Source organism: Drosophila obscura, unplaced genomic scaffold (genome assembly GCF_018151105.1).
Source record: "Drosophila obscura isolate BZ-5 IFL unplaced genomic scaffold, ASM1815110v1 contig_4, whole genome shotgun sequence".
NCBI lineage: Eukaryota > Metazoa > Arthropoda > Insecta > Diptera > Drosophilidae > Drosophila > Drosophila obscura.
The window spans coordinates 9,792,179-9,815,478 of NW_024542828.1; the positions used below are offsets into that span (position 1 = coordinate 9,792,179).

The window sequence follows — 23,300 nt, forward strand, 5'->3', positions numbered from 1 at the left end:
TCTGTCTGAGTGCGTAAATTAAACCTAAAGGCGACGCTGGAGGAACTCCAACTGTTTTCTATCCCAATTTCTAATTTCCACTTTCCATTCGGCTTATATGGTGTGAGTAAAAAAGCATACAAATATCATATATATTTTCCGTAATGATTTTGGTTTGGAACAAACTGCATATATACTGCGTTTATATATGTAGTATATACGAGTATGTGGGTATGTCTGACTGCTGTTTTTTTGCTTCTGTTTTTTTTTGGTTGGCTTTTGGTTCCTGTCCTGCTTAATGTTTTAGTTAGAGACTTTTGCATACTTGAAGATTCTTTTTGTTTATTTCGATTGATTTTCTGTTTCTGTTTCTTCTGCTTTTGCTTTTGTTTTGTTTGATTTTTTTTTGTGGTTTTCTTTTTATGGGTTTTGTTTAAATATTTAAAATAGCAACTACCATTATCTTGTATTTGTATTTTATTATTATTTGGTTTTGCTTTTCTTTTGCTTCGAGTTTTATGCCCTTATGTAAGTAATAAGTTATATATATTTATAAGGTTGTGTGTGTGTGTGTTAGTGGATCGTAATGTGTTGTTTGAGAGTGTGGCTCGTGTGCTGGGGGCGGGGGCAGGGTCTTGGGTATAGTTACTCTCTCACTTCAAGGACAGGCAGTCTCCCTCCATCTGCGATCTCGGCATGGAAAACACTGCGCAGGCGATTCTCCCTCTCACTTTCTCTTGCTATTTCAGTTTGTTGCTTGTTTTTTGTTTCTTGTTTCTTGTTTTATTGGGGGATTTTATTCAGTGTACATTTAGAACATTTTTTTAGCTATGCTGAAATTACGGATTACGACGTCTAGAGTATGTATTTTATATATATATATATTTCTATGTATTTATATATATAGTTTCACTTATCTTATAAATATTTCCGGCACTATTGTTCAGAACTCAAGGGTTTGCTTAATTTTGCATAATGCTTGAATGCTTGAATGCTTCAACTCAATACGATAATGTCTCCAAACTTTGTTGATCCAACTGATAAACTTGACTCACTCAACGGATTCAAATCAAACTATATATCAAACATTTAGTATATCTGATATCTGATAGTGTGTGTGTGTGTGTGTATTATATAACTGGTTAGTTCTCTGCTTCTGTTTCTGCTTCTGTTTCTGCTTCTGTACTCCTGCTACTCCTTGAACTAAATAGAACCTTTGTATGAACCGTGAAATGAAAAATCGTCTGCACTGCACTGCACTGCACTGCACTGCACTGCACTGCTTTGCTCTGCTTTGTAGTACTCGAAAATAACCAAAAGAGATGCTCAACTGAAAACTGGCTGTGGGGAAAACGGCGGCACCACTGCGACTGCGTGGCACCGTTCTGGCTTGTCTATTTCACTATTGTTAAACTTAAATGGTAAATTGTTTCTGTGAAAGGCAACTGTTGCGCGTAGAGGCGTCAGCACGTGCATGTGGATCAAATATGGATGAGGGTATATGGTGGAGTATATGGTTCAGGGATAAGGTGTCTGGAACTGGATAAGGTCTAGGATCTTGCATGCTCTGCTGCGCCTCCCGCTCGGTTTGTTTGTTGTTTTGCTATATTTAGTTGTATATTCTATTGTAAAAAATATTATTATAAATAGTTTTGTTTTGTTTTTATTCGGTTGCTTACGTGTTACTACTCGACTCGTTGCGAGTCCTTGCTCACGATCTTACTGCTCTCGTTACTCGTTACTCGTTACGTTCTATGCTAACTGTACTCTTTTACTGTTACTGTTACGGTTACTGTTACTGTGGTTGGTGTTGCTGTTGTTTCGCTTTTGATTTGATCGTTCGGCTATATAACTAGAGTTTTCTGGTTCTGATTCTGATTCTGTTTCTTGCTCTGATTCTGGCTATATGCTCCTTGCTGTATCTTGCTCTGTAAACTTATATATTATAAAATATCTGATCACATTTGTTTGCAGTCTCTGTATAAATATTGTTGTTTCATTTGTTTGCTTATCGTTTTCGTTTACGTTTTTTTTTTTTACTTTTATTATAGTACATATCTTACACATGCCTCGGGGCACCCACCCCCTTTGGCTGCCCCCTCGTGGTCTGGGGCTGGGGTGCGGAACCCAGGGCATGCCTCTCTCTCCGTCTATAAATCATAGGAACGCGACCGATCGAAACTGGACCGATCGCCGAGAAGGAAAAACTTTAAACTGAAAATCGATTGTTTTCCCGCGTGTTTCGCGTGTTCGGGGGCGGCTCGTTTGGAATTGCGTTTTTCGTTTGCTCCTACAGCTGTTTTACATAAAATTTCGTGTAGAATTTTGACAAACGTCTGGCTCCCTTTCCGGCAACTGCAACTGTAACATTGGGCGGGGCGGGGCAGGGCAGGGCAGGGCAGTGGCAACTGATGCTGCTCGATTCTTGATTCTTGGTGGTGCCAATGGGTGCGATTCATTTTGGTTGTACTTCTGTTGACGACGGTTCTTGTGGCGCATCTTTAATCCTCGGGGGATTACAAAGATGCGACCTATTGGAAATAATAATAATATTACTGGGCTATTGTCTGGGGCCGCCCCCCATTGTGCTGGGGTGGCGCCCCAATCTTTGTCAATTTTCTCTTGTTTATTGCATCTGTTTATCGGTATCTGTTTGTTTGTTTATTTGTTTGATTGTGTGTGTTGGAGTAAACCAAAGGAGTTTTGCAGTTCATTTCGCAGTCAGTTGCATGCCCCACGAGTCCTTGTTGTTGCTGTTGTTGCTGTTGCTGTTGCTGTTGCCGTTGCTGCAGCAGCTGCCGGAGATGGAGCCAGTTTAACGCACGCAAAGTTTTGTGGCTCATTTAGTTGTTGTTCTTCGATTGATTGAGTTGCTCGTAAGAGAATTGTGAAACAAAAGGTTTTTATCACTTATTCTTGTTGCCTATGTGAAAGGCTCCGTTCCGACTGACTGACTGACTGACTGACTGACTGTCTGATGGATCTATTGCCCCCGCCACGTCAGCGTTCCATCCAGATCCCGTAGAGTCCTGCATGAGTTTGGCGAATGGTTTTTTGGATTGTGTCTCCTCTTGTGGGCTCAGGCGTAGGTTCCCTTGGGTTCAGCAGGCAGGCATCATTTCATTGGGTCCTCGTCTTCATCTTCATCTCCATCTATATCTTTCTCTTGGTTTTCTGTGCAACTTGGTTGCATACATATGTTACTATTGGCAATTTCTTGTGTGGCATGCGCGGATCTGTACGGGCTGCCTGGATGGGATTTTGACTGGGGGGTTCCACTGTCTATCAATCAATCAGTTGCTCGTGGCTCGGAGCTCTTTCGGTTGCTGTTGCTTAAATAAAAACTTAAATGTTGCTGTTGTTTGTTAATTGTTAACGTAAATATCTTGTGAACGAACTAAAAGTTTTGGCTTATTTGGCTAATTGGCTATTGTTGTTGCTGTGGCGGTTGATTGGTTTTTCATTTTCATTTGAGTATAAAAATATAAATCGTTTTGTAAAAAGTTATTGGTTGCTTATTCGTTTATTCGTTTATTTGTTGCTTTGCTTTTGTTGTTGTGTTTGTTTGTTGTTTGTTTGTTGTTTGTCTGCTGGTTGCATTGTATTGTACTATAAATTATCCTGGTGCGTGCGTGGCACGCTCTTGACTATTGCAAATGAAACTGTGGCATAAAATCTGATTCGTCTTCGTCTCTCTCTCTCTCTCTCTCTCGCTGTCTGTCTGTCAAAATTCAACTATAAACACTTATGGATTAGTTATCGGTATTTGTATTGCTTTATGTGTATATATATATTTGTTATATTCGTATTTGATCATGGGTAAATATTCAGTTATTCAGTGTAAACTTTGAACTCAGGATGGCTTAAAGACTCAACACAAACAAAATCTGTTTCTCTCTCCCCACTCTTCACTCCTGTACTACTGCACTCCCTTCCGCATTCCGCTCTCCGCCTGATCTGATCTCTCTATATGTATATATAGAGCCATTCATTCGGCTACCAATATCTCTGATATCTCTGATATGTGTAGACAATCAACCCAAAAAAAGTTGCTGCTTGCTGCTGCTGGAAGTGCTCTGTGTTGTTGTTTGCTGTTGCTGTTGTTGTTTCTATCGAATATAATTATGTATATTGTCGCTGCTAATTGGGCTTGTTGTTGTTGTTTCTGTTTCTGTTACTTATTTTCTTTTTTTTTGTTTTTGGTTTTTTTTTTTTCGTTTGTAAACTTGTGAAAAACTGTGAGAGATTAACTCAAAAATATCACATACGAGTTGTGTATGTTTCCCTGGCTATTGTTGGCTGTTAAAACTAAATTGTAATCCTGCTTCTGCTTCTGCTTCGATATCTGGTATCTGGTATCTGCTATCTGGTATCTCTATTATTTATTTGTTTTTTTATTTCTGTTATGGGGTTTTATTTGGGTTTTATGCAACTTTTACTTTATATTTTTATACTTTGTCATGTGCTTTTTTTTGTTGGTTGTTGTTGTTTTTGTTGTGGTATATATATCAATTTTTTTTAATTTGGAATTTCCGATGGCAGCTTCCGCTTGCCGTTTGCTTTGCCGAAATGCTGGGGTTACACGTCATAAGCCAAAAGTTTTAACCTCTTCTTCATAAACGTCTAAACTGAGGATGCTTAAGTTTGTTTCTTTGTTGTATTAATATATGTTTAATAATATTTTTGATTGTTGAACTTAATCCGTTTGGTGCAGACGCACAGTGCTGGCCGAAAGTGTATGGGCACCGTGCGCTGCTCTATTGCAGTTTGTTGTAACAAAAAATGGCGATACATATGTCCCCCCCACTTTAATGGATGACACTGCAGGGGACACTGCACCGCCATAAAATGTCTCTCTCTTCGTCTCTCTCTATCTCTTCTTCTCTTTAGCTTTCTGTGATTTTTCCTACGCCAAATAAGTGATAAAAATTTTACTTTCAAACATTGTTTTGATTTTGATTTTCTTTCGATTTCGGGCCAAAAGTTATTGGGAATTTTGAGAATCGCGTTTGCTACTAAAAAAACGCAATCATTTATTCATGTTTTCTTTTTCTTTAAGTTTTTTAGTTTCCGTTTTGTTTTTGTTTTTGTGTGTGTTTTTTCTTTTATACCAAAACTGCAAATTTTCGTTTGATTTTCGATTTAGTTGTTTTGCTTTAGTTGTTTCATTCTTTCGCTTGTGATCAGATGTTTTCTTAAATAAGGATGTTTAATTAACTTATTTTTTATTTATTTTGAAGTTGAAGTTACGAATAGATTTGATTTTCATTTGACTTGACTACATACATATGTGTGTGTGTATTTTCTGGAGTGTGTGTGTATTTTGGGGGGAGTCTGTTTGATATATATACCGATTGAGGGGGGTTTGGCACACTCTCTCTCTCTCTCTTGCTATATCTTTCTTTCTGAGAATCGTCCTGCGCGCATTTTGAATGCTGTAAAGCTATTGGCGAAGCCTCGCCTGGCCCTGGCCTTTGAGTAACTTCGATATGGTGTGGGGCGGGGTGGGAGGGGGTTTCTCAGAGGGATCTGCTTATGCTTAAACTGTAGTAATATTTAAGTTACGTGTATGTAGTTGTATTTAAATGTCGCTATGTACAATTCTGATCAATTTCTGTATCGGTTTTTCTCTCGTATATGCGGTAATCAGTAATCGGTAATCGGTAATTGTTTGTATTTTGTTTTTGGTTTTCTTGGTTTTTTGGTTTTCTTGGTATTTTGCTGTATTAATGCTTTTAAAATCTAGTTAAAATTGCATATGGCTGCGTCTGCATTTATATTTGGTAATTGGTTTACGTGTAGTAGGTATATACTTATCCTCGCCTTCCTTCTTTCATCTCGATCTCGATCTCGCTTCCATCTTCTGCTTCTTTTTCTGCTTCTGCTTCTGCATTTGCTGCTTCGATCATCATTCTGTCTGTCTGTCTGATCGTTTCGTTTCGTTTTTTATTTTCTTTTTCGGTTTTCGTGTAGTTTTCATTATGGTTTAAGTTTAGTTTTCTGTGCTTTGCTCTCTCTCTCTCTCTCTCGCTTTCGTTTGATCAGTGAATGATATCGATTCATTGATCTTTGATTGGGTTGATGTGCTGGATGCTTCCGCTTCCGCTTCCGGCTTGGCTCTGTCTGTGTGCGTATTCCGGTTGATCCTGCTGGATGGTGGCTGGCTGTAAGAATATTCTCTATGCTTAGGCTAACTTATGTCCTGGCCTCTGCCGTGCTTTGACTTTGATTTTGGGTCAGGTGTAAACTGTACCTGGCCGCTCCACAGGGCAGCAATTGGAAACTAGAATCGAACTTTGCTCTTGGACTATGGCTGGTCTCTGTTTGTTTTCTTGGAATTTACCAACACCGAAAGATTGCTGTGTAGAAACTAAACACTGTTTTACGGCTGTTCGAAAGACGGGGCCAAACTTTTGGTGGCTGCCCCTGTGGGGGCGTGAATGTTGCTGCTGCCCGTGTGGATATGCCAGGAGTGGTCGCTCTTTGTCGCTCTTGGTTTGTTCTCTGCTCAACAGGAAGTGATTAAAATTTAGTTGCTTACTTTTGCTTACCCTTTTCTCTCGTCTCAGCGCTCCACCGATTAGTTGTTGCAGCTTTCGCTGGGGCTGTGGTTGGTAGTAGTGTTGGTTAACGGTTAGTGATGTGTGTTGTGTAGTGGGTGGCCAATCAATTCCAATTTTGTGTCTGATCTGTGACAATTGCCGAAAGCTTCTGACGGAGGTTGGTTGGGATGGGGGGAAGTTGAACGTAAAAGTTTTTGGGGTTTCATAAATAGCCAAAGGGTTGTGGGGGGTTTTATTTTTTTTTTTTTTAATTTTGGTAAAGAAAAATCCAAGCGCCGTCATGTGGTTTTCTGTTTTCTCAATGAATTTCGCTTTTATTAACCAATTATCGTTAGAGACGCGTCTCTTGTTTTGTGTTTTTTTTTTTGTTTAAGTTTTGACTTGATTTGACTTAAGTTTAAGTATGTTTTTTGTTAATGTTAATGTTAATGTTAGTATGTATAAATGTATGAAATATGTAGGTATTGTATGTTGCATTATATATACGCAAGTATTCAATGTGTTTAAGTGTTCAAGTGTTCAAGTGTGTGTGTGTAAGTGGTACGCAAGTATGTATGTATGTATTTCGGTTCATTTCTCATTCACCTCCTACGATCCATCGATCCATCCACTTGGTTAAGGAAAGGAAAGAAAGCGATGGGCTTAAACAGATACTGATACGGATTTGGATACGGATACAAACTGAAACTCAACAGAACATTAACTCTGATTTTAATAAGCTGTTTTCTTTCTGCTCTCGATATTTCTCGTTTTCGTTTTTGGAATTTTGCTTAATTAGAAAATTTTGCCTAAAGTTTTTGGTTAGCCAAACGTTTATTGTTAATACGCCTTAAATTGCCTAAAGGGTTTTTTTGTCGCTCAATTTCGCTTCAATTTTTTCTCATTTCTCAATTAACTATTTTTACAATCAATCAATAATTTCGTATGGAGGGGGACACCCTCCATATTGGGTTTTATCCGAAACATAATTGCAGTTACTTCGATTTTTGTTTGTTTGTTAGTTAGTTAGTTAGTTAGATGTTGTTTTAGTTAGTTACTTGTTTGTTTTTTTTTTTTATCACAAAATCAGTTACAATTGTATTTAGATTTAGATCAAACTTCAACTTCATTGCCAAAAAGAAGTTGCTTCTCCATAAATTTCGTAAAGGCATTAACAATCAACGAACGATCTCCGGACTGGAATTTCGACTTCTGTCTGCTCAGATGGGGGCTTTATATGTATAAGGAAAATCAGTATAACTCAATTACTCAATGGATAAATGGATAATGCGCTGGGTTCAACTTAAACTGCAGTTCGATTAGCTTTTGTTTTGTTTTTTTTTTTTTGTACGATTCCCTAAACACTAATTTTGCAAATGCATTTTTGTTTTTGTTCATTCTACTCGTAAGTATCCAAATTTCAATTTTCAATTTTTAATTTCAATTCTAATCAATTGGAAATTCTCTCCCGTCAGACTAGGAACCTACCGTCTTATACTCGACTAATTTTGTCATAATTACGCCAAAGTGCAATCAAATTTCGCTCCGCTCCCCTTTTGCTGGAAGGGGAAACTCTTCTCTGGTTATGCCTAAAAACTTGTTTATTCGTTTTCAATTTAGTTTTAGCTAAAATTCATCTATTGTTCAATAATTTCGTATGCATGGTGTGGCCGAAAGGTTTGCTGGGTGCTCGATCTCCATCGATCTCTCTCACTTGCCTCATGGCGGTGTTCCCATCTAATCTAAACCTGCAACAGGGGGCGATAGGGCTGCGATATAGGTTGGTTTACTGACTGCTGGCTGGCTGGCTGATGACAGTCCTCGTAGCAAATATGGGGCCGAAAAGGTTACTTTTTCGCTTCTTTCGTCGTGCGTTCGTTTGAGGAATATTCTTTTGGTATTTGCTTTATGTTGAAATGTAATAACATTCGATGATTCGATGATGTAATTGATGATGTTTTGCCGCTGGTGTGGCAACAGTAAGGTTTGCTCACTCCTAGCGCCAGAAGATGAGGACTAAGAGAGAGCAAACATATCCCTCTTAACCCGCCCACTCTCCATGTTGAGTCTGCTGTGCTGCTGATGAGTGAGAGTGCATGATCGAGGACATTTATCACTGCCAGCCAGCCGGGTATAATGTGGGGATAATATAACCATACAATATTTGGAGAATAACAATAAAGAAAAAAGCATATTTTTTAATTGAATTTTTTGGTGTTTTGTGTATATTTTGTTTTTGTTGCAACTCAAGGCCAAGTAATGTAATGTAAAGTAAATTAATTCAACTAAACTTTAACTTAACTAAATTCATAAATTATGTACATAAATAACAGACTAGTGTGTGTGTGTGTGTGTGTGTGTGTGTGTGTGTGGTGTGAGTGAGTGTGGGGTGATCCATAAAAATTAAGAGGCGTGCTGAAATGGGCGCGCACTAAAGTAAAAGAATTGATTAAAAATAAACCGCACTCAAGGGATTCGTGTTAACAATTAACTTTGGTCAAGGGGTTCTCGCATAACGTAAACCATAAAATTATCAATTATCTACCCTAACGCCCGCTGTCCGCATATATCTTCTATAAATCTAAATAGTTTTTGCTTTTTCTTAACCTTTCTTTGTTTTTTTTGGTAATTTTTGTTTTCGTTTAGTTTTTCGCTTAATAGACATCGAATATATGCTTAAGGGTTAAGAATTGTGTGTGAGGGGTGAGGGGTGGGGAGGGGCCTCTTTATATTGGGGATTTCCTTTATATTCCCATACTTTCGGCGTCAGTGCAGCGCCTGCTTTTGTAAAGCAGAGCGCAAGCAGTGAACGCCGCAACTGCAGGGAAACTGCTTACCGAAGAGCGGTCTGCCAAGTAGGCCAAGCAGGCTGGCCGCTTTCGCAGAGCGCTCTTCGCTCTCAAATGAACACACACTTTGTACCGATGTGTGTGTGTAATTTGTGTGTGTGTGTGGGTGGAATGTGTGTTTGTTTGTGTGTGTGGAATGTTGTTTGTGTGTCAACTTTCGGTAGATCAATAGACGGCTCAACTATTTTGTTAAATATCTGTATACGTAAATGTTTTGTAAATATTTTCAAAAAAATTTCATCTAACAAACCAACGGCTACGGCGAGTACAGGCTTCTCAACAGTTTACACTGCCTACAAAGTACGCGCTCGGCGTGTGTGTGTGTGTGGGTGTGGCTCAGGTTTCAATTTTCACTATTTCACATTAGATTAAGACTTGCTGCTCTATGTTTTGTTTTCAGTTTTTCTGTTTTTCAGTTTTTTAGTTTTTTAGTTTTGGTTTTAGCATTGGATGCGATCGAAGCTCGCATCTTATCTTCTTCTTCATTTCTTTTATTCTCATTTCTTATTTCTTCTTCTCTTTCGCTGAGTGTATGTACTGTGTGTGTGTGTTGGTGTGTTGGTGTAGGTGTATTGGAAATTTTTTGAAAAATATTTTGCGGCTCGGGAGACTGCTTCCCAGAATTTGCTCGTGGCCTAAACGCGGTTTTGACTCGTGTAAACTTCTCAGCTGCTTCTCTAAGCTCTCTCTCTTTGCTAACTTATTCTGTGCTTGTTGTTGGTTTTTGTTTTTTTCTTTCGTTTTTGTTCGTTTTTGTTTCGTTCGGGTAGTTTGGTGGTCATATCCAGTGGTACTTCTTGCGCAGATTTAGCCTTTTAGCTTTGGTCTGCGTCTCGCCTTCGGATTGCTGCTGCCGGCCCTCGATGTTGTGGCTGTAGTTGTTGATGTTGTTGTAGATATTGTAGTATTCATAGTAGCTGGGATCGTGGTATGTGTGGTTGGTGGTGGCATTTGAATTGGCATTGCCAGGGGCATTGGCAGCGTTGTTGGCAGCGCTGGCAAAGCCAACTCCTCCACTTATTCCAGCTGCTCTAAAAAATTCGGCGACTTGAAGTACTCGGGCACGGGATCGTCCATGCGCGATATTATCTTGTATATGGACTTCTTCCACGACTGCTCGGTGTCTTTGCCACCCTGTATTGCACGGAAAAACTCCCGCAGTGTCTGTTCAACGACGAAGCGAAAGTTTTGGGGTACCTGTCGGATGGCCGAAGGACGGATTACGATTAGCAACGTTGCTCCCAGTTATGTAAGTGTATTGGTTTTAGTGTTTGGCTTTAGTTTTAGTGTGAGTGTTTGTGTGTGAGTGTGTGGGATTGACTCTAGGGGTAAACACTCTATAAGGGATGTGTACCCACTGTACAGTGTTTACCCGCAGCATTCAATAGGGGCGTTGTGTTAATGTTAGAGTTAGTGTGGGTGTAGGCGTGGTTATTGGCATACCTCAATGTGATTATTGCGATTGTAGTGCAAATTGAGCACGCGATACAATTCACTATCTCCAGCAATCAACAGATCATCGGGTGTCTTGATGCCTTCGGTGACAGCTTGTCGTGCATATTTCTCCATTTGTATGTAGTAGAATTCTCTGCAGATGCGTAGATGAGGAATATGTTTGGTTTTGGTCAGTATTCTGGTATCAGCTTGTTGGAGTTTGTAACAACAATTTTGTTTTTTGTTTTTTTTTTTTTTCTATTCTATGATGTGGGTTGGTATTTTTCGTTGGGTGGGTGGATGGTTTTATTCAGCAAGGGGCGGGAGGATTTTTTGTCAGCATTCAAATTTACAAAATCGTACTCAAAACTCAAAAATCAAATTAAAAAAAAATAAACCAAAAGTATCGGAACAAAAGAGCGAAACACAGGAAAAACAGTCCTAAATTAGTTAACCAAATTCAAAGGAAATCTCTCTTTCTCTCTTACACAACTCTCTCTCTCTCTCTCTCTCCACATATATCTCTCTGTCTCTCTTTCGCTCACTCAAGTACTTTGTTTTCTAAGAGGGTGGGGGGCTGGGTGGTCCTTGATCTTTGCTGGCTTAATGCATTATATTGGATCGCTGCTTGAATATGACATTATTAATAATTTGCTGCATACTCTTAGGCGCGCCCCAAAAGACTCCTCTCTGCTGTCTGTCGCTGTGTACTTGTGTCTCTGTGTCTCTGTGCCTGTGTGTGTGAGTGTGTAAAGAATTTTTAATAAATCTCAAATGTGCAGCGGCAGCAGCAGCAGCAGAGGCTAAAGCTGAAGCTGAAGCCTTGGCTAGTGGTGGAGTCTGTGGTGGTGGTGGTGCAATAACAATTGCAAGTCGAGGCAGGCAGTGGCGTCTTCTTATTGCGGTCGCTGCTGGAGCAGTAGGATGGCTAGGTGGGTGGGGGGGTGCCTTGGGAAGTGGTGGCTTCTACTGGGGGTTGGGGATTTAATTAGCAAGTGCAGTGTGCTGCTGGTGCTGCCACTGCTGCCACTGCTGCCGCTGCTGCTTCTGTGTCGCCTTGTTTAGTCAAGTGATTTGTGTGCGGCGGGGCCCTGCCACTCGCAGGGGGATAGTCAGGCGAGTGGGCGCAACAGAGGGTGGTGGTGGGGTGGGGTGTGGTGCTGCTGCCTTGCTTGGAGACTGTAAGTGATTGCTTGTCTTTGCCTAATGCCTGCCGGCAGCCGCCCGACTCCGACTGCATTGTGTGCCTCGCACTAATTGTTGTCTTTTTTTTTTTCTGCTGGAAAGGAGGCATCGGGTGTCCTGCCACAGCTACAGCGCTTCCCTGCTCCTGCTCCTGCCCCTGTCCCGGCCGCACTTGACAACGCTCCGATAATCGCGCTAATTTCAAGATTTCCCAGTAGCAAATGCATTTCTCATGTTGTGCGAGTGCGCTCGTGTTGATTTTTCCAAACAATAAGCGCAGAAAATGTGCAAATAGAAAATCTTTGCCGTTTGCTGGCAAGGGTCCCCAGTCCCTGTCGCCAGCTCCCCGGAGGCGGCAGCCACGCGCACTTGAACAGCAGGCGAGGAGTAGAAGAGGAGCAGAAGGGTTGGTTCTGGCTATGGTTTGGGTTTGGGGCTAGGGCTGTTGCTGTTGCTGAGGCGGGAGCTGGAGCTCCTACAATTGAAGCGAGGCATCATAATGAGGCGATGACGGCTTGGCCGGGCCAAAGAAAGGAATCGCTGTGTGACAGTTTTGTGTGACAGTTCATTGTCTCTGGATCGAGCATCGAGGGGGTGGGGTGGGGTGGGCGATTGTGTCCATAGTTATTAGGGATTGCCCTCATCTCATCTCGTTCCGTAGCCTCAGTTCTTTGTTTGGAAGGGTGTGTGTGTGGAAGGGGGATAAGTGTTTCGAGGGTTGGGACTGGGCTGAAAATTTGTTTGTTTTAATGCAATTAGCTTTGTGGCCGGGTGCGAATAAGAGCTTGAGGCGATGATGCTGCCACAGCACACGTGAGGCAGGAAAAGGAAGCTTTTGCTTTTGCTTTAGCTTTAGCTTTGGCTTTGGCGCATCTCCACTGCAGCAATATGCCAACAAGCTGCCACATGGAATGCGCCACTTAATTTAGATAATAAGCTGAAACTGCAATTGCAATTGCAACTGAAAATGGCGTCGAGGCTTGACGGAAGTGCTTGGCGCTTGCAACTAATTAGTTTTATGCTCGTATGTTACTTTTTTCGTAGCCCATTTATTTGGTATGGCAGGAATGCATCAGAGAGCCCCCGCCCCCCTCCCGTTGTGGGGGGCAGGCAAGCGTTTCCCTTTCGAGGGTGCTTCCCTCTCTATGGGTGGGTGTATGGTTGTGTGGCAGGATGTGGGCTAGGTGCCATGGCAAATATCTCTTTATGTATGTATGCGTGTGTGTGTGTGTGGGTGTGTGTGTGTGTGCATGTGTCTCTCCTTCTTCGCGTCTCCTTCGCCTTCTTTCTTCAGAAGTGCCACTCGGAAGTACAATTTACAGATACAAATACGAGTAGAGCAAGTAGAACGAACGAACGAACGGTAGAACGAATGTTTTTTTTTTTTTTGCATTTTTTTTTTTTTTTTTTTAAATTAATAAGCTCACACATACTCACCCACACATATGCAGACATCTCTACCTCATACATTAATGAAGTAATTGACAACACTTTATATGTATCTATATATAGAGGCATCTGGTATAAGTCATATACGTCTAAATACATACAGGAACATGGAACATATTTTGTTGTATGTATGTATGTATGTATGTGTAGAGGAGTGTCATAAGAGTGTGGTGTGTACCGTAAGAGTGTATATGTGTGGTTGTTGTTGTTGTTTTGTCAGCAAGATCTTTTCACGCGGCTACAGGGGGGACGGTAGGGACGGGGGAAGCGCCAAAAGGACACTTAACCTCATAAAAAACAAAAACAAAAAAAAAAAAAAAGGGGAGACGCGAAAAAAAAACCCCCAAAACACAAAAAAAAACCTTTTTTTTTTTTTTTTTTTTTTTTTTTTTTTTTTTGTGTGTGGGGCCTGGGGCCGCGTGTGGCTCGCCCGTGTGGGGGGTCCAGCTAATGCAATTATAAGTGGCCTGCTTGAGCGCCAAAAGGACACTTAACCTCATAAAAAACAAAAACAAAAAAAAAACAGAAGAGAAGAGGCTCGATGAGAAACACAAAACACGTAAAAAGAACAGCAGTATCTATGTGTATGTGTGTGTGTGTGTGTGTGTGTATGTGTGTGTGTGTGTGGGGCTGCCTGCATCCTTGAGCGCCTTTTTTCGCAGTAGGGCGCTCCGCTCTTCGGGGGCTCTTCGACGCGACTCTCAAGTAGCTGTGTGTTGCCGCCGTTGAAAAGCGGCCCAAAAGAAAGCCAACACTGGGCCCCCGCTCGCTCGCTCGAATCCTGCCTGGCAAACAAACTAATTAGCCTGCCAGGAGTGTGTCTTTGTGTGTGGTGTGTGTGTGTGTGTGAATACATGTCCTTTGGCTGCTTTCTTTTCATTATTTGCATTTGCATCAAAAGCAACACACAAAAAGAAGTTACTGCAGCTAATGCAATTATATAAGTGGCCTGCTTGAGGACCAAAGCCCAACAAAAGGCACTTTTGTTAATTAGCCAGCAGCAGCAACAGCAGCACATATGTGTCTGTATGTCTGAGTGTGGGTGTTGTGTGTGTTTGTGTGCTGAGGATGGGTGCAGCACTTAAGTAGGCAACACTTTTTAATATGCATGCTGCAAGTTTCTTAGCCGCCGTTTCACACTTTTCCAGCTCTCCAGCTCTCCAGCTCAAGTGGCAGCTCATCATCCATCCTCCCCATGACTGTGCGGGGGAAAACTGTGTGGCAAGAGGCATCTTACTCAAGTGGCAGCCTCTTCAAGCAACATGTTATTAGAGGCCACTCCATGCCCAGTGTCTGTGTCTCTCTCTCTGTCTCTGGCTGTGTATCTGCTGTATCTTTAGCTGTGTCTTGTATTTGTATCTGTGTCTGTGTCTTTGTGTGTTTGTGTGTGGGGCAAACTCATAAATGTTAACTATATTTTATATGCTGTGACTATGGCTAAGAGAGAGCTGAAAACTGTTGCAAGTATTCGTTTCCTTGGGTGGTGCTGGCAGGGATATATAGGGGCGGATATATAGAGAGGCGTTTCAAAACTAAATCTCATAACTAAAACGAAACTCAAGCTCAAAAATACAAATGGAAATGTAAGTGGAAATGTAAGAAAGGGAAAGAAAAGGAAAAGCCGTTACAAAATAATACCGACCCTAAAAGCAAACCGGGAGTGGGGGCAAACAAAAAAAGCAGGAAGTAAACAATCAGAAAGCCGCTAGCAAAATCAAAAAATATTCCCACCCATTTTAACCTCCAGGCCCGCAAAGTCGAAGACCGAAGACCGAAGACAAACGCAGCCGAAGATGATGATTATTCCCATGCAAAAGTAGTCAAAGTAGTCAGTCCTACGTGATTCGGGGACAATCCAAAGGGGTTGCTACCCCAATTGCCAAGAAATCCCATTCCAATCCCTTAATCGCCGCTCAAAATCCGAGAGCAGCGCACAGCACAGCACAGCACAGCACAACAAAAGGTGCAAGCACATTCCGACAGAGGAACATTCCCGAGCCCGAACCCCGAGCGTGCCACGCTATGATTTGTTGTCTTTTGGCATTGTACTCTTGCGCAGTGCGCAGGTAGGGAAAAACCCCAGAAAAAGGACTAAGGCTAAGGTTAAGGGAGGACGACACACACACAACTCCTTAAGACGTTGCGCATGTCTTAGACATAGCGGAGACGGTAACGCAGCAACTGCGGACGTACGGACAGCTGCTAAGCTGCCGCCTCAAAGAGGGGTGAAAACCAAAAAATCCAGGTGAACCTTTGTGCCACACTGCCACACGCTCTCTCTCTCCCTCTCTCTCTGTCTTTTGAGAGACAGATGTGGCATGGATTTGGCGCGAAAATCACGGCAATTGCTGCATGCGGGCCTGGGCCTACCTCACATCAGGAATGAAGTGAATGGAGGAGCAGCTGTCGTTTTCCCTTGCTGCTGCTGCTGCTGCTGCTGCTGCTCCTTGTGCTCTTTTTGGCAACTTCTTGCGCAATTTCATGGACATAGACAACTGACAGCCCAGGAGGGGGCACGTGTAGGAATGACAGCTGGGGTCTGGGATCTGGGGTCTGGGATCTGGGGCTTGGGGCTTCGACAGTTGATTCGACACTCGAAACTCAAACTAAAAATCAAACTCAAACTCAAAGTGAAGTCAAGAGACAAACGAAATCATAAAAATGAATGCTGTTCATAGATATATCTTCTTTTTGTTTTTTGGGTAATATATATATAGAATTAAGTAAGTAGTTATAATGTGGTTAAGGTTAAGGCATGGTGGCATGGTGGCATGGGGCAGGGGTGCAGCTTACTTACCGGAAATTCGAGAACCATTTCACCAATTGTGCTGTGTTGTTCTTGTTGAACTTGATGTCCGGGAAGTACATCTTGAGCACCGCGGAGCTCGGATAGCGCACCCAGAAGAACATCAGTTTGGCCTTGCGCAGGTGCATCGGTGTCAATGTAGAAGAGTGCAGGGGAGTCAAGGATTCGCAATGCTTGCTAGATTTGTGTGTGTAAATGGGGGAATAGAGGAGAGGGTGGGTGTGTTGTTGTTATGATGGTCGATTGTCTTTCCAAATTTCCATGTTCGTGTGTGGCAGCGAACGACAGAAAGAACGCTGAGTACGATGATGATGAAGGGGGCACAGAGTGCTGTGCTCTGCTCTGCTGCTTCGATTGGCAAATGTCTAACGTGTGGGGCGGGGGGGCGCTGCACTTTCGAGTGCCAATAATGAACGTCTAAGGGTGCCAGAAGGTAGGCAAATGTGCAGCCCGTTCTCCGACTTATAAACTGATTGAAAGCACACACACAGCCAAGAGCCCAGCCAAAAGAGGGTAACGAGTGCAGTCGATTGGCTTGGGCTTCGGCTTGGGTCTGGGCCTGGGCCTGTTCATCATTGATTTTTCCGTTTGGTTTTTCCGATTTCTCTGCTTTGCTCTGCTGCTGTTGCGAAATGCAACTCAAGCCCCCAGACCCCAGAAGAGGGTCTACGACGATGACTGCTACTAGCTACTGGCTACTGGCTACAGCTACTGGCTACGATGATGACGATGATGTGGATGTGAATGTGGCTGACTTGAGGGTCTCGCTCTCTCCCCAGAGTGGGGTTGCTGGCGCAGGTTGCCAATAAATAAGGTTTTGATTACATTTTATAAAAGAATTTAGTTGGGGAAAATAAATAAACTGAAGAAGACACTTGATTGGTTTCATTTTGTCCGTCGAACGGGTTAAGTACCTTCTCCCCATCTCTAGCCCACTCTGCTCTGTTCTCTCTCTCTCTCTCTCTCTCTCTGTGTTCTTTCTTTCGTTCTATGCCACACACACACAATATAGAACTAAGTGGAAAACTCACTTGACCATCAGCATGGACTGCTGCTCGTACTGCTCTTGTTGCTGTTTGTAAAAGGATATAGTAGGCTGCATGCCATCGAATGACATGTCCGCCGAGTTGCACTCGGACTGGCGATCCTGGGCGTCCATGACGGCCCGCAGGCAGGTCTTGTAGTCGGGCGATCCGCCGTGATGGGCGGCAGCTAGGAGGGCGGGATGCAGCATCGATGGCGGATGGGGCAGCGGCGGGGAGTCGCGCGAGTCCATCAGCGCGCCGAGGCTGCCGGGCGGACTGGAGGAGAGCTTCATCTGGTGCTGGTGGTGGTGCTGGTGCTGGTGCATCTGGGCGGCTGTCGGCTGGCCGCCCGCGTGCGGATTGAAGAAGGGACTGTAGGGCGAGAAGACCTTGGACTCGTGCAGCGAGGGATTGGGAATGGCCACCGATGTGGGCAAGGACACTGGCATCATGGGCGGCGGTGGTGGCGGCGGCTGCTGATGGTAGGCTCCTCCAGCCACTCCTCCTCCTCCGCCGCTCTGACTCCTGCCTGTCGGGCTCTGGGCGGGCGTGGCATTGCTGTTGCCTCCTCCGTTCGACTGCTGCTGCTGCTGCTGCTGCTGTTGTTGCTGCTGCTGTTGCTGCTGTTGCAGGGGAGTGGAGTTCTGCTGTCCGTTGGGCGGGACGACGCCGTCCTGGGCCAGGATGCGGCTGACGGTGCGCGGTGTGATGCGCGTATCGGTGACCTTGTGGCGCTTCTTCTTGGGCGTCACCACCAGACTGAGCGCCTCGTTCTGCTCCAGCTGCTGCTGCGTCTGCTGTGCGCTCTGCTGCTGCTGTTGCAAGCTCTGTTGCTGCTGCTGCTGTTGCTGCTGGGCGGCCTGCTGCTGCTGCGGATCGGGTGGCAGGCAGAAGGGTCCGGTCATCGAGTTGTAGAGCGCGGCGGCGGCCACCGGATTCATGCCCTGCGGCGTCTTGGGCGCCTGGAACATGGCAGCCGCTGTGGGCGAAGGACGAATGTGAGGAGGTGGTATATTAAGGGTACTTAAGCTACTGTTGTTAGTCGGATTCCCCGGGCTCTGGTTAGTACTAGTACTCTCCCCCGCCTGCTGCTGTTGCACATTCTGTTGCTGTTGGTGCTGCTGCTGCTGCTGCTGTTGGGCGGACATTGCTGCCGCTGCGGCCGCATGGTGCATCTGCAGACCCATCGCTGCCGCCGCAGCAGCGGCTGGGGAGGCAAACGACAGCTGGTTGCCATTGAGGCGGGGGGCGGCTATCAGCTGCTGGCAATTGGGGGGCATGGCATGGAGATGTTGCACATTCGGCGGCTGTTGCTGCTGCTGCTGGGGATTCTGTTGAGGTGGCTGCTGCTGCTGCTGTGGCACGTTCTGCTGCTGCTGCTGCTGTTGTTGCTGCTGCTGCTGCTGCTGTGCATTGGCCACGCTGACCACCGCTGGCGGCATTGGTGGCATTGGCGGCTGGGGGGGCATTTGACTAGGGGCTAGGAGTAGTGAACCATTATTACCTGATTGTGTGGTCGGCGTGGGGCCGTTCTGGGCTCCGGGTCCTCCTCTGTCCGCCACTTTTGTGCGCGGCGACTTGCGGTCGAGTATCTGCGATGCCAGCAGCAGATCCTTGTTGAGCTGCTCGGCGGCGGCTGTCACCGAGTCCCCCTGCTTGCTGAACAGCCTCCGCTGGTGGACGAACCGCGTCACGATCGTGTCCACAAGCGCCGACAGCGAGGTGGTTATCTCCGACTTCAGGACGTCCGCCAAGCCCTCGAGGTCCGTGCCGGACATGCGCATCATCGAGTTGTTGTTGCTGTTGCGCAGCATCTGGAATTTCTCCGACAGCTCGGACTTGAGGGCGCTGTGTGCGGCGGCTCCACCCAGTCGCGTGGGCAGTCTCGCCGGTGCCGGATGGTGCATCTGTGGGGGCCTCGGCGCCGTGGCCACATGTTGCTGCTGCTGCTGCTGCTCCATTTGCTGTTGCTGCAGCTGCTGCAAGTGCTGCTGCTGGCGCTGGATCTGCTGCTGTTGCTCCTGCACCTCCTTGCGGCGTTGCTCCTGCTGCTCCTGCTCGAAGCGACGCTGCTGCTCCTGCTGCTGCTGTTGCTGCTGTTGTTGCTGCTGCTGCTGCTGCTGTTGCTGCTGCTGCTCGGCCGCCTCCTTGGCCATGCGTGCCTCCTGCTCGAAGAAGAACTGCTGGTACATGGCCGCCGCATGCGACATGTCGCCCATGTGCTGCAGCAGCGGAGGGAAGCCCTGCGGCAGGGCGGGATGCCCCACCAGGGGATTGTGCAGCTTGCTGGACATCATCTTGGACATCATTTGGGAGAGCATGTTGGTGCTGTTGCTGGGGGCGCCACTCTCGCTCAGCGCCGTCTTGGGCTTCGGTGAGCTGGAGCCCGCCCGCCCGTCCTGTCCGCCAGCCTCTTCCTTGTGGGCGGGACTGATGTCGCCGCCGGTGAGCGTGGGGGAGGGCGACAGCTCAATGTTGTCACTGCTGCCATTGTCCTGCTCTGGCTCCTGTTCCTGTTCCTGTTCGTGCTCCTGCTCCTGTTCCTGCTCCTGTTCCTGTTCGGGGTCTATGTCCTGCTCTGCGTCCTGGTCGTTGTCCAGCTCCTGGCACTCGGACTCCTGCTCCATGCGGGTGCACAGCTGCACGTACTTCTGCTGCATCTCGGCCAGCTGCTCCTGCATGGACCGCAGCTGCGACTTGAGGGCGTTCTTCTCGACGCGCTTCTGCTGGATCTGCGGCGACTCCAGCTCATTCGACTGCTCGCTGTCGTCCTGGTCGAGCATCATGCTCTGCAGATTGAGGCCAAAGTTGAGGCCGGCGGCGGCCGCCACATAGCGCTCCATGGCGTGCTGCTGCGGCTGGTAGAGCTTGCGCTTCTTGCAGCCATTCACCTGCAGCTGACCCGCCTGGACAATCGAGGAGGGACTGCAGCGCATCCCCGAGACAATGTTCTCGACGCGGGCGCGCTTCAGCTCCATGCCGGGCTTCTTGAGGCAGCCCTGGTCGCGCTTCTGCTCCACACAGTCGTCGTCCTCGTCGTCGTCCAGCACATCGTCCTTGCTGTTGTCCAGCAGCATCATGTCCGAGTGCGAGGGCGAGGCCAGCGACTCCAGGTCCGAGCCGCGCGCCGAGTGCATGCCCAGCAGCTCCGCCTCGTCCAGCATGTCCTCGATGGACTCCTTTTTGGTGGCCAGCTGCTGCAGCTTCTGCTGCTGCTCCTCCACAGCGCTGCTCTCCCCGACTGGCGTCTCGTCCTCGCCATCAGCCTCCGCCTCTTCGCGGGCGGCCCGAACTGTCCATCGAGTCCGAGGACTTGCGTCGCAGGCTGCCATCGCTGGCCAGGCTGTGGCTGCTGCTGTGGCTGCCACTTCCGCTGCGACTGCTGTGGCTGCTGCCGTGCGGCGACTGCTGCGGCTGGGGCACCGTTTGGGGCTCGCTCTTGATCTTGATGTCCGCCATTTCCGTGTCCTCGATCAGGTTGATGCAGTCCATGTTGTTGTTGTTGTTTGTGGCTGCCACACTGTTGTTGTTATTGTTGTTGTTGAGCTTCGTGTGGAGCTGCTGCTGCTGCTGCTGCTCCTTCTCCTGCTGCTGCATCTGCTGCTGCTGCATGGCGGTGCGCAGCTCCTGGTCGAGTTGCATCAGCTCCTTCTTGCCCTGCAGTATGTTGCGCAGCATGTGATGGGCCACCAGGTCGTGCTGCAGCTGCTGGTCCCCGCTGCTGGCGCCGCCGTTCAGCGAACTCACCGAAGCCGCTCGCGGCGGCGATCCTCCGGCCACATCGGCGGCAGAGGCTGCAGCGGAGGTCGCCCCATCCAGGGAGCGATCGCTGCAGGCCGACACCCGACGACTGCTGCCGCCCTTGGGCGAGGAGGTGGCATGGTGCGAGTGGCTCGAACTGTGCGCGGATCCGGGCGAGATCGAGGCGTTCAGGCCGTTGCTCAGCGGCGTGCCGCCGCTGCCCGGAATGCTGTTGTTGTTGTGCAGCAGCAGCTTGGATGTGGCATTGGAGGTGGCATTGAGGCTGCCGACGAGGCCTGCGGCACTCAGCAGCTCGGCACTGGTGGCCGTCTCCATGGCGGCGGCCAGCATGGCGTTGTCCAGGCTCTGGGGCAACCCGCTGGTCGCGTCCTGTGCCTGTTTCATTTGCCGGCCAAAGAGCTCGTTCAGCATCTTGGCCGATGAGCCGCCGAACAGGTTGCCAAAGGCAGCCGTCAGCAGTGACGAGGCGGAGCCGGAGCCGGAGCCCGACACGGATCCGGAACCGGAACCGGGTGAATTGCTGCTGGCGACCGGCGACTGTTGCCCACCGCCCACTGCAGCGGACTGGTGGCTGGGATTGAGGCTGAGCGTGGGGCTCGTGTTGGCCGTGCTGTTGGCCTGCGGTTGGGGTTGGAACAGGGCTCCACCAGCGGCACCCGCAGCGGCCGCAGCAGCGCTACTCATGAAGCCAGCAGCGGTTGCCGTTGTGCCGCCGTTGTTGCTATTATGATTGTTATTATTGTTATTGCTGTTACTGTTGCTGTTGCTGTTGCTTGTTGTCTGTTGCTGGTTGTCTTTGCTCAAGGATCTGTGGCGCGAACGACGATTCACTTTGCTGGCACTACTACCGGATACGGATACGGATACGACGCTCGCGTTTGAAGTCTTCGAGGTGGCTGTCGCTGGCACTAATAATTTTTTAGCCGCGCACGTTGTTGTCTTGCCGACGGCCGATGACTGAATGATTTGCCGACTGCTGCGCGGGCTGCGATGGTTGCGACTGCTCCGAGTGCTGGCGGTGCTGCTGTTTGCCTTCGTGGCTGTGGCTGTGGCGGCGGCGACGGCGGCGGCTTTTCCGCTGCTGCTGTTGCTGCTGCTGCCTTCGCAGCCTTCGAGCACGACGACGACGTCGTCCGAGTCGTCCGAATCGCAGTCGTTCGGCTGCTGAAGTTGTTCCTTCTCTTTCTGTTCCTTCTCCGCCGCGCTTTTGCTCTCGCCGGAATTCGCCGTGTTGCTGCTGCCGTCGCCGTTTATCTGTGACTGTGCGTGTGTCTGCTGTGTCGGCTGTGTCTGTATCTGTGTTGGTGTCGTATGTCCGTTGCTGCTTGAGTGTGGTGGTTGCGGCTCCACGACTGCCTTCAGCAGCACGTTGCTCTCATCGCTGTACAAACCGAAACAGTCCGCGTCGTACTCCTCTGATGACATCATAAGATGATGCCAAACAGCAGCAGCAGCTCTCTCTCTTGCCACACAGCTCTCCGAGCTCTCTGCTCTTTGTCTCTGTGTGTCTCTGTGTCTCTCGCTCTCTCTCACTCTCTCTCTCACTCTCTGTGTTGGTGTTGTTTCTGCCCCTCAGCAACCCTCTGCTGCGATTTGCTGGCCTGCTCGTCGTACCCCTCCGAGTGAGTCGCCGTATGCGTGATTTCAAGTTTAAGTCTGTGGACAGATAGATAGATAGATAGATAGATCTATCTTTCGCCTCGTTTGCCTCTCTCTCTGTTTTTGTTGTATCTGTGTCTAGTCCGAGTGGGGTTTACTTGCTGGTATACGTATACGTATCTGTATACGTATCTGTATTAGAGTATTTGTATCTTTATCTGCTGTTTCTCCGCTGTGTGCGTCGTGCTTAGCTTCAGGTTCAAAACTTTTCCTGCTCGCGGCAGTCCTGGTTCTGGTTCTGGTTCTGGTCCTAGTCCTGGCCCTTCTCCTTCCTTCCAGAGATTCCTTCCCTGCTTCCCCTTGCTTCCTTGTGCGCCAAAACGTTGAAATTTTGCTTTCGCTCAACTTGTTGGCCGAAATGTTCCAGCTCAAAGTGCCTCCTCCTTGACCGGTTGACGGTTCGCTCGACAGTTCGGCGGACACTTTGATTTTGCGTCTGCGTTTTCTACGTTTTTTTCTGCGTTTTCTAATTGTGAATTTTGTTTTGAATTTTCTTCGTTCCACCACCACACACATGCGAATGTCCTTTGCATTTAATTTTTATTTGGATTTGATTTTAATTTCCCGTTTGTTGCTTCCCTTTTCCTGGTCCTGGTCCTGGTCTTCTCTC

The 23,300-nt window shown here is 46.9% G+C and overlaps 1 protein-coding gene across 1 annotated transcript; it reads right to left on the reverse strand.

Moving 5' to 3' along the window:
* Nucleotides 1-6,959: 6,959 nt before the first annotated feature.
* On the reverse strand, nucleotides 6,960-22,709 carry LOC111070184 (homeobox protein prospero). The gene is given in 5 exon segments (XM_041594924.1): nucleotides 6,960-10,567; nucleotides 10,814-10,958; nucleotides 16,236-16,390; nucleotides 17,335-20,553; nucleotides 20,555-22,709. Coding segments are annotated over 5 exon segments (5,604 nt in total). The 5' UTR covers nucleotides 22,460-22,709; the 3' UTR covers nucleotides 6,960-10,387.
* Between the last annotated feature and the right edge of the window lie 591 nt (nucleotides 22,710-23,300).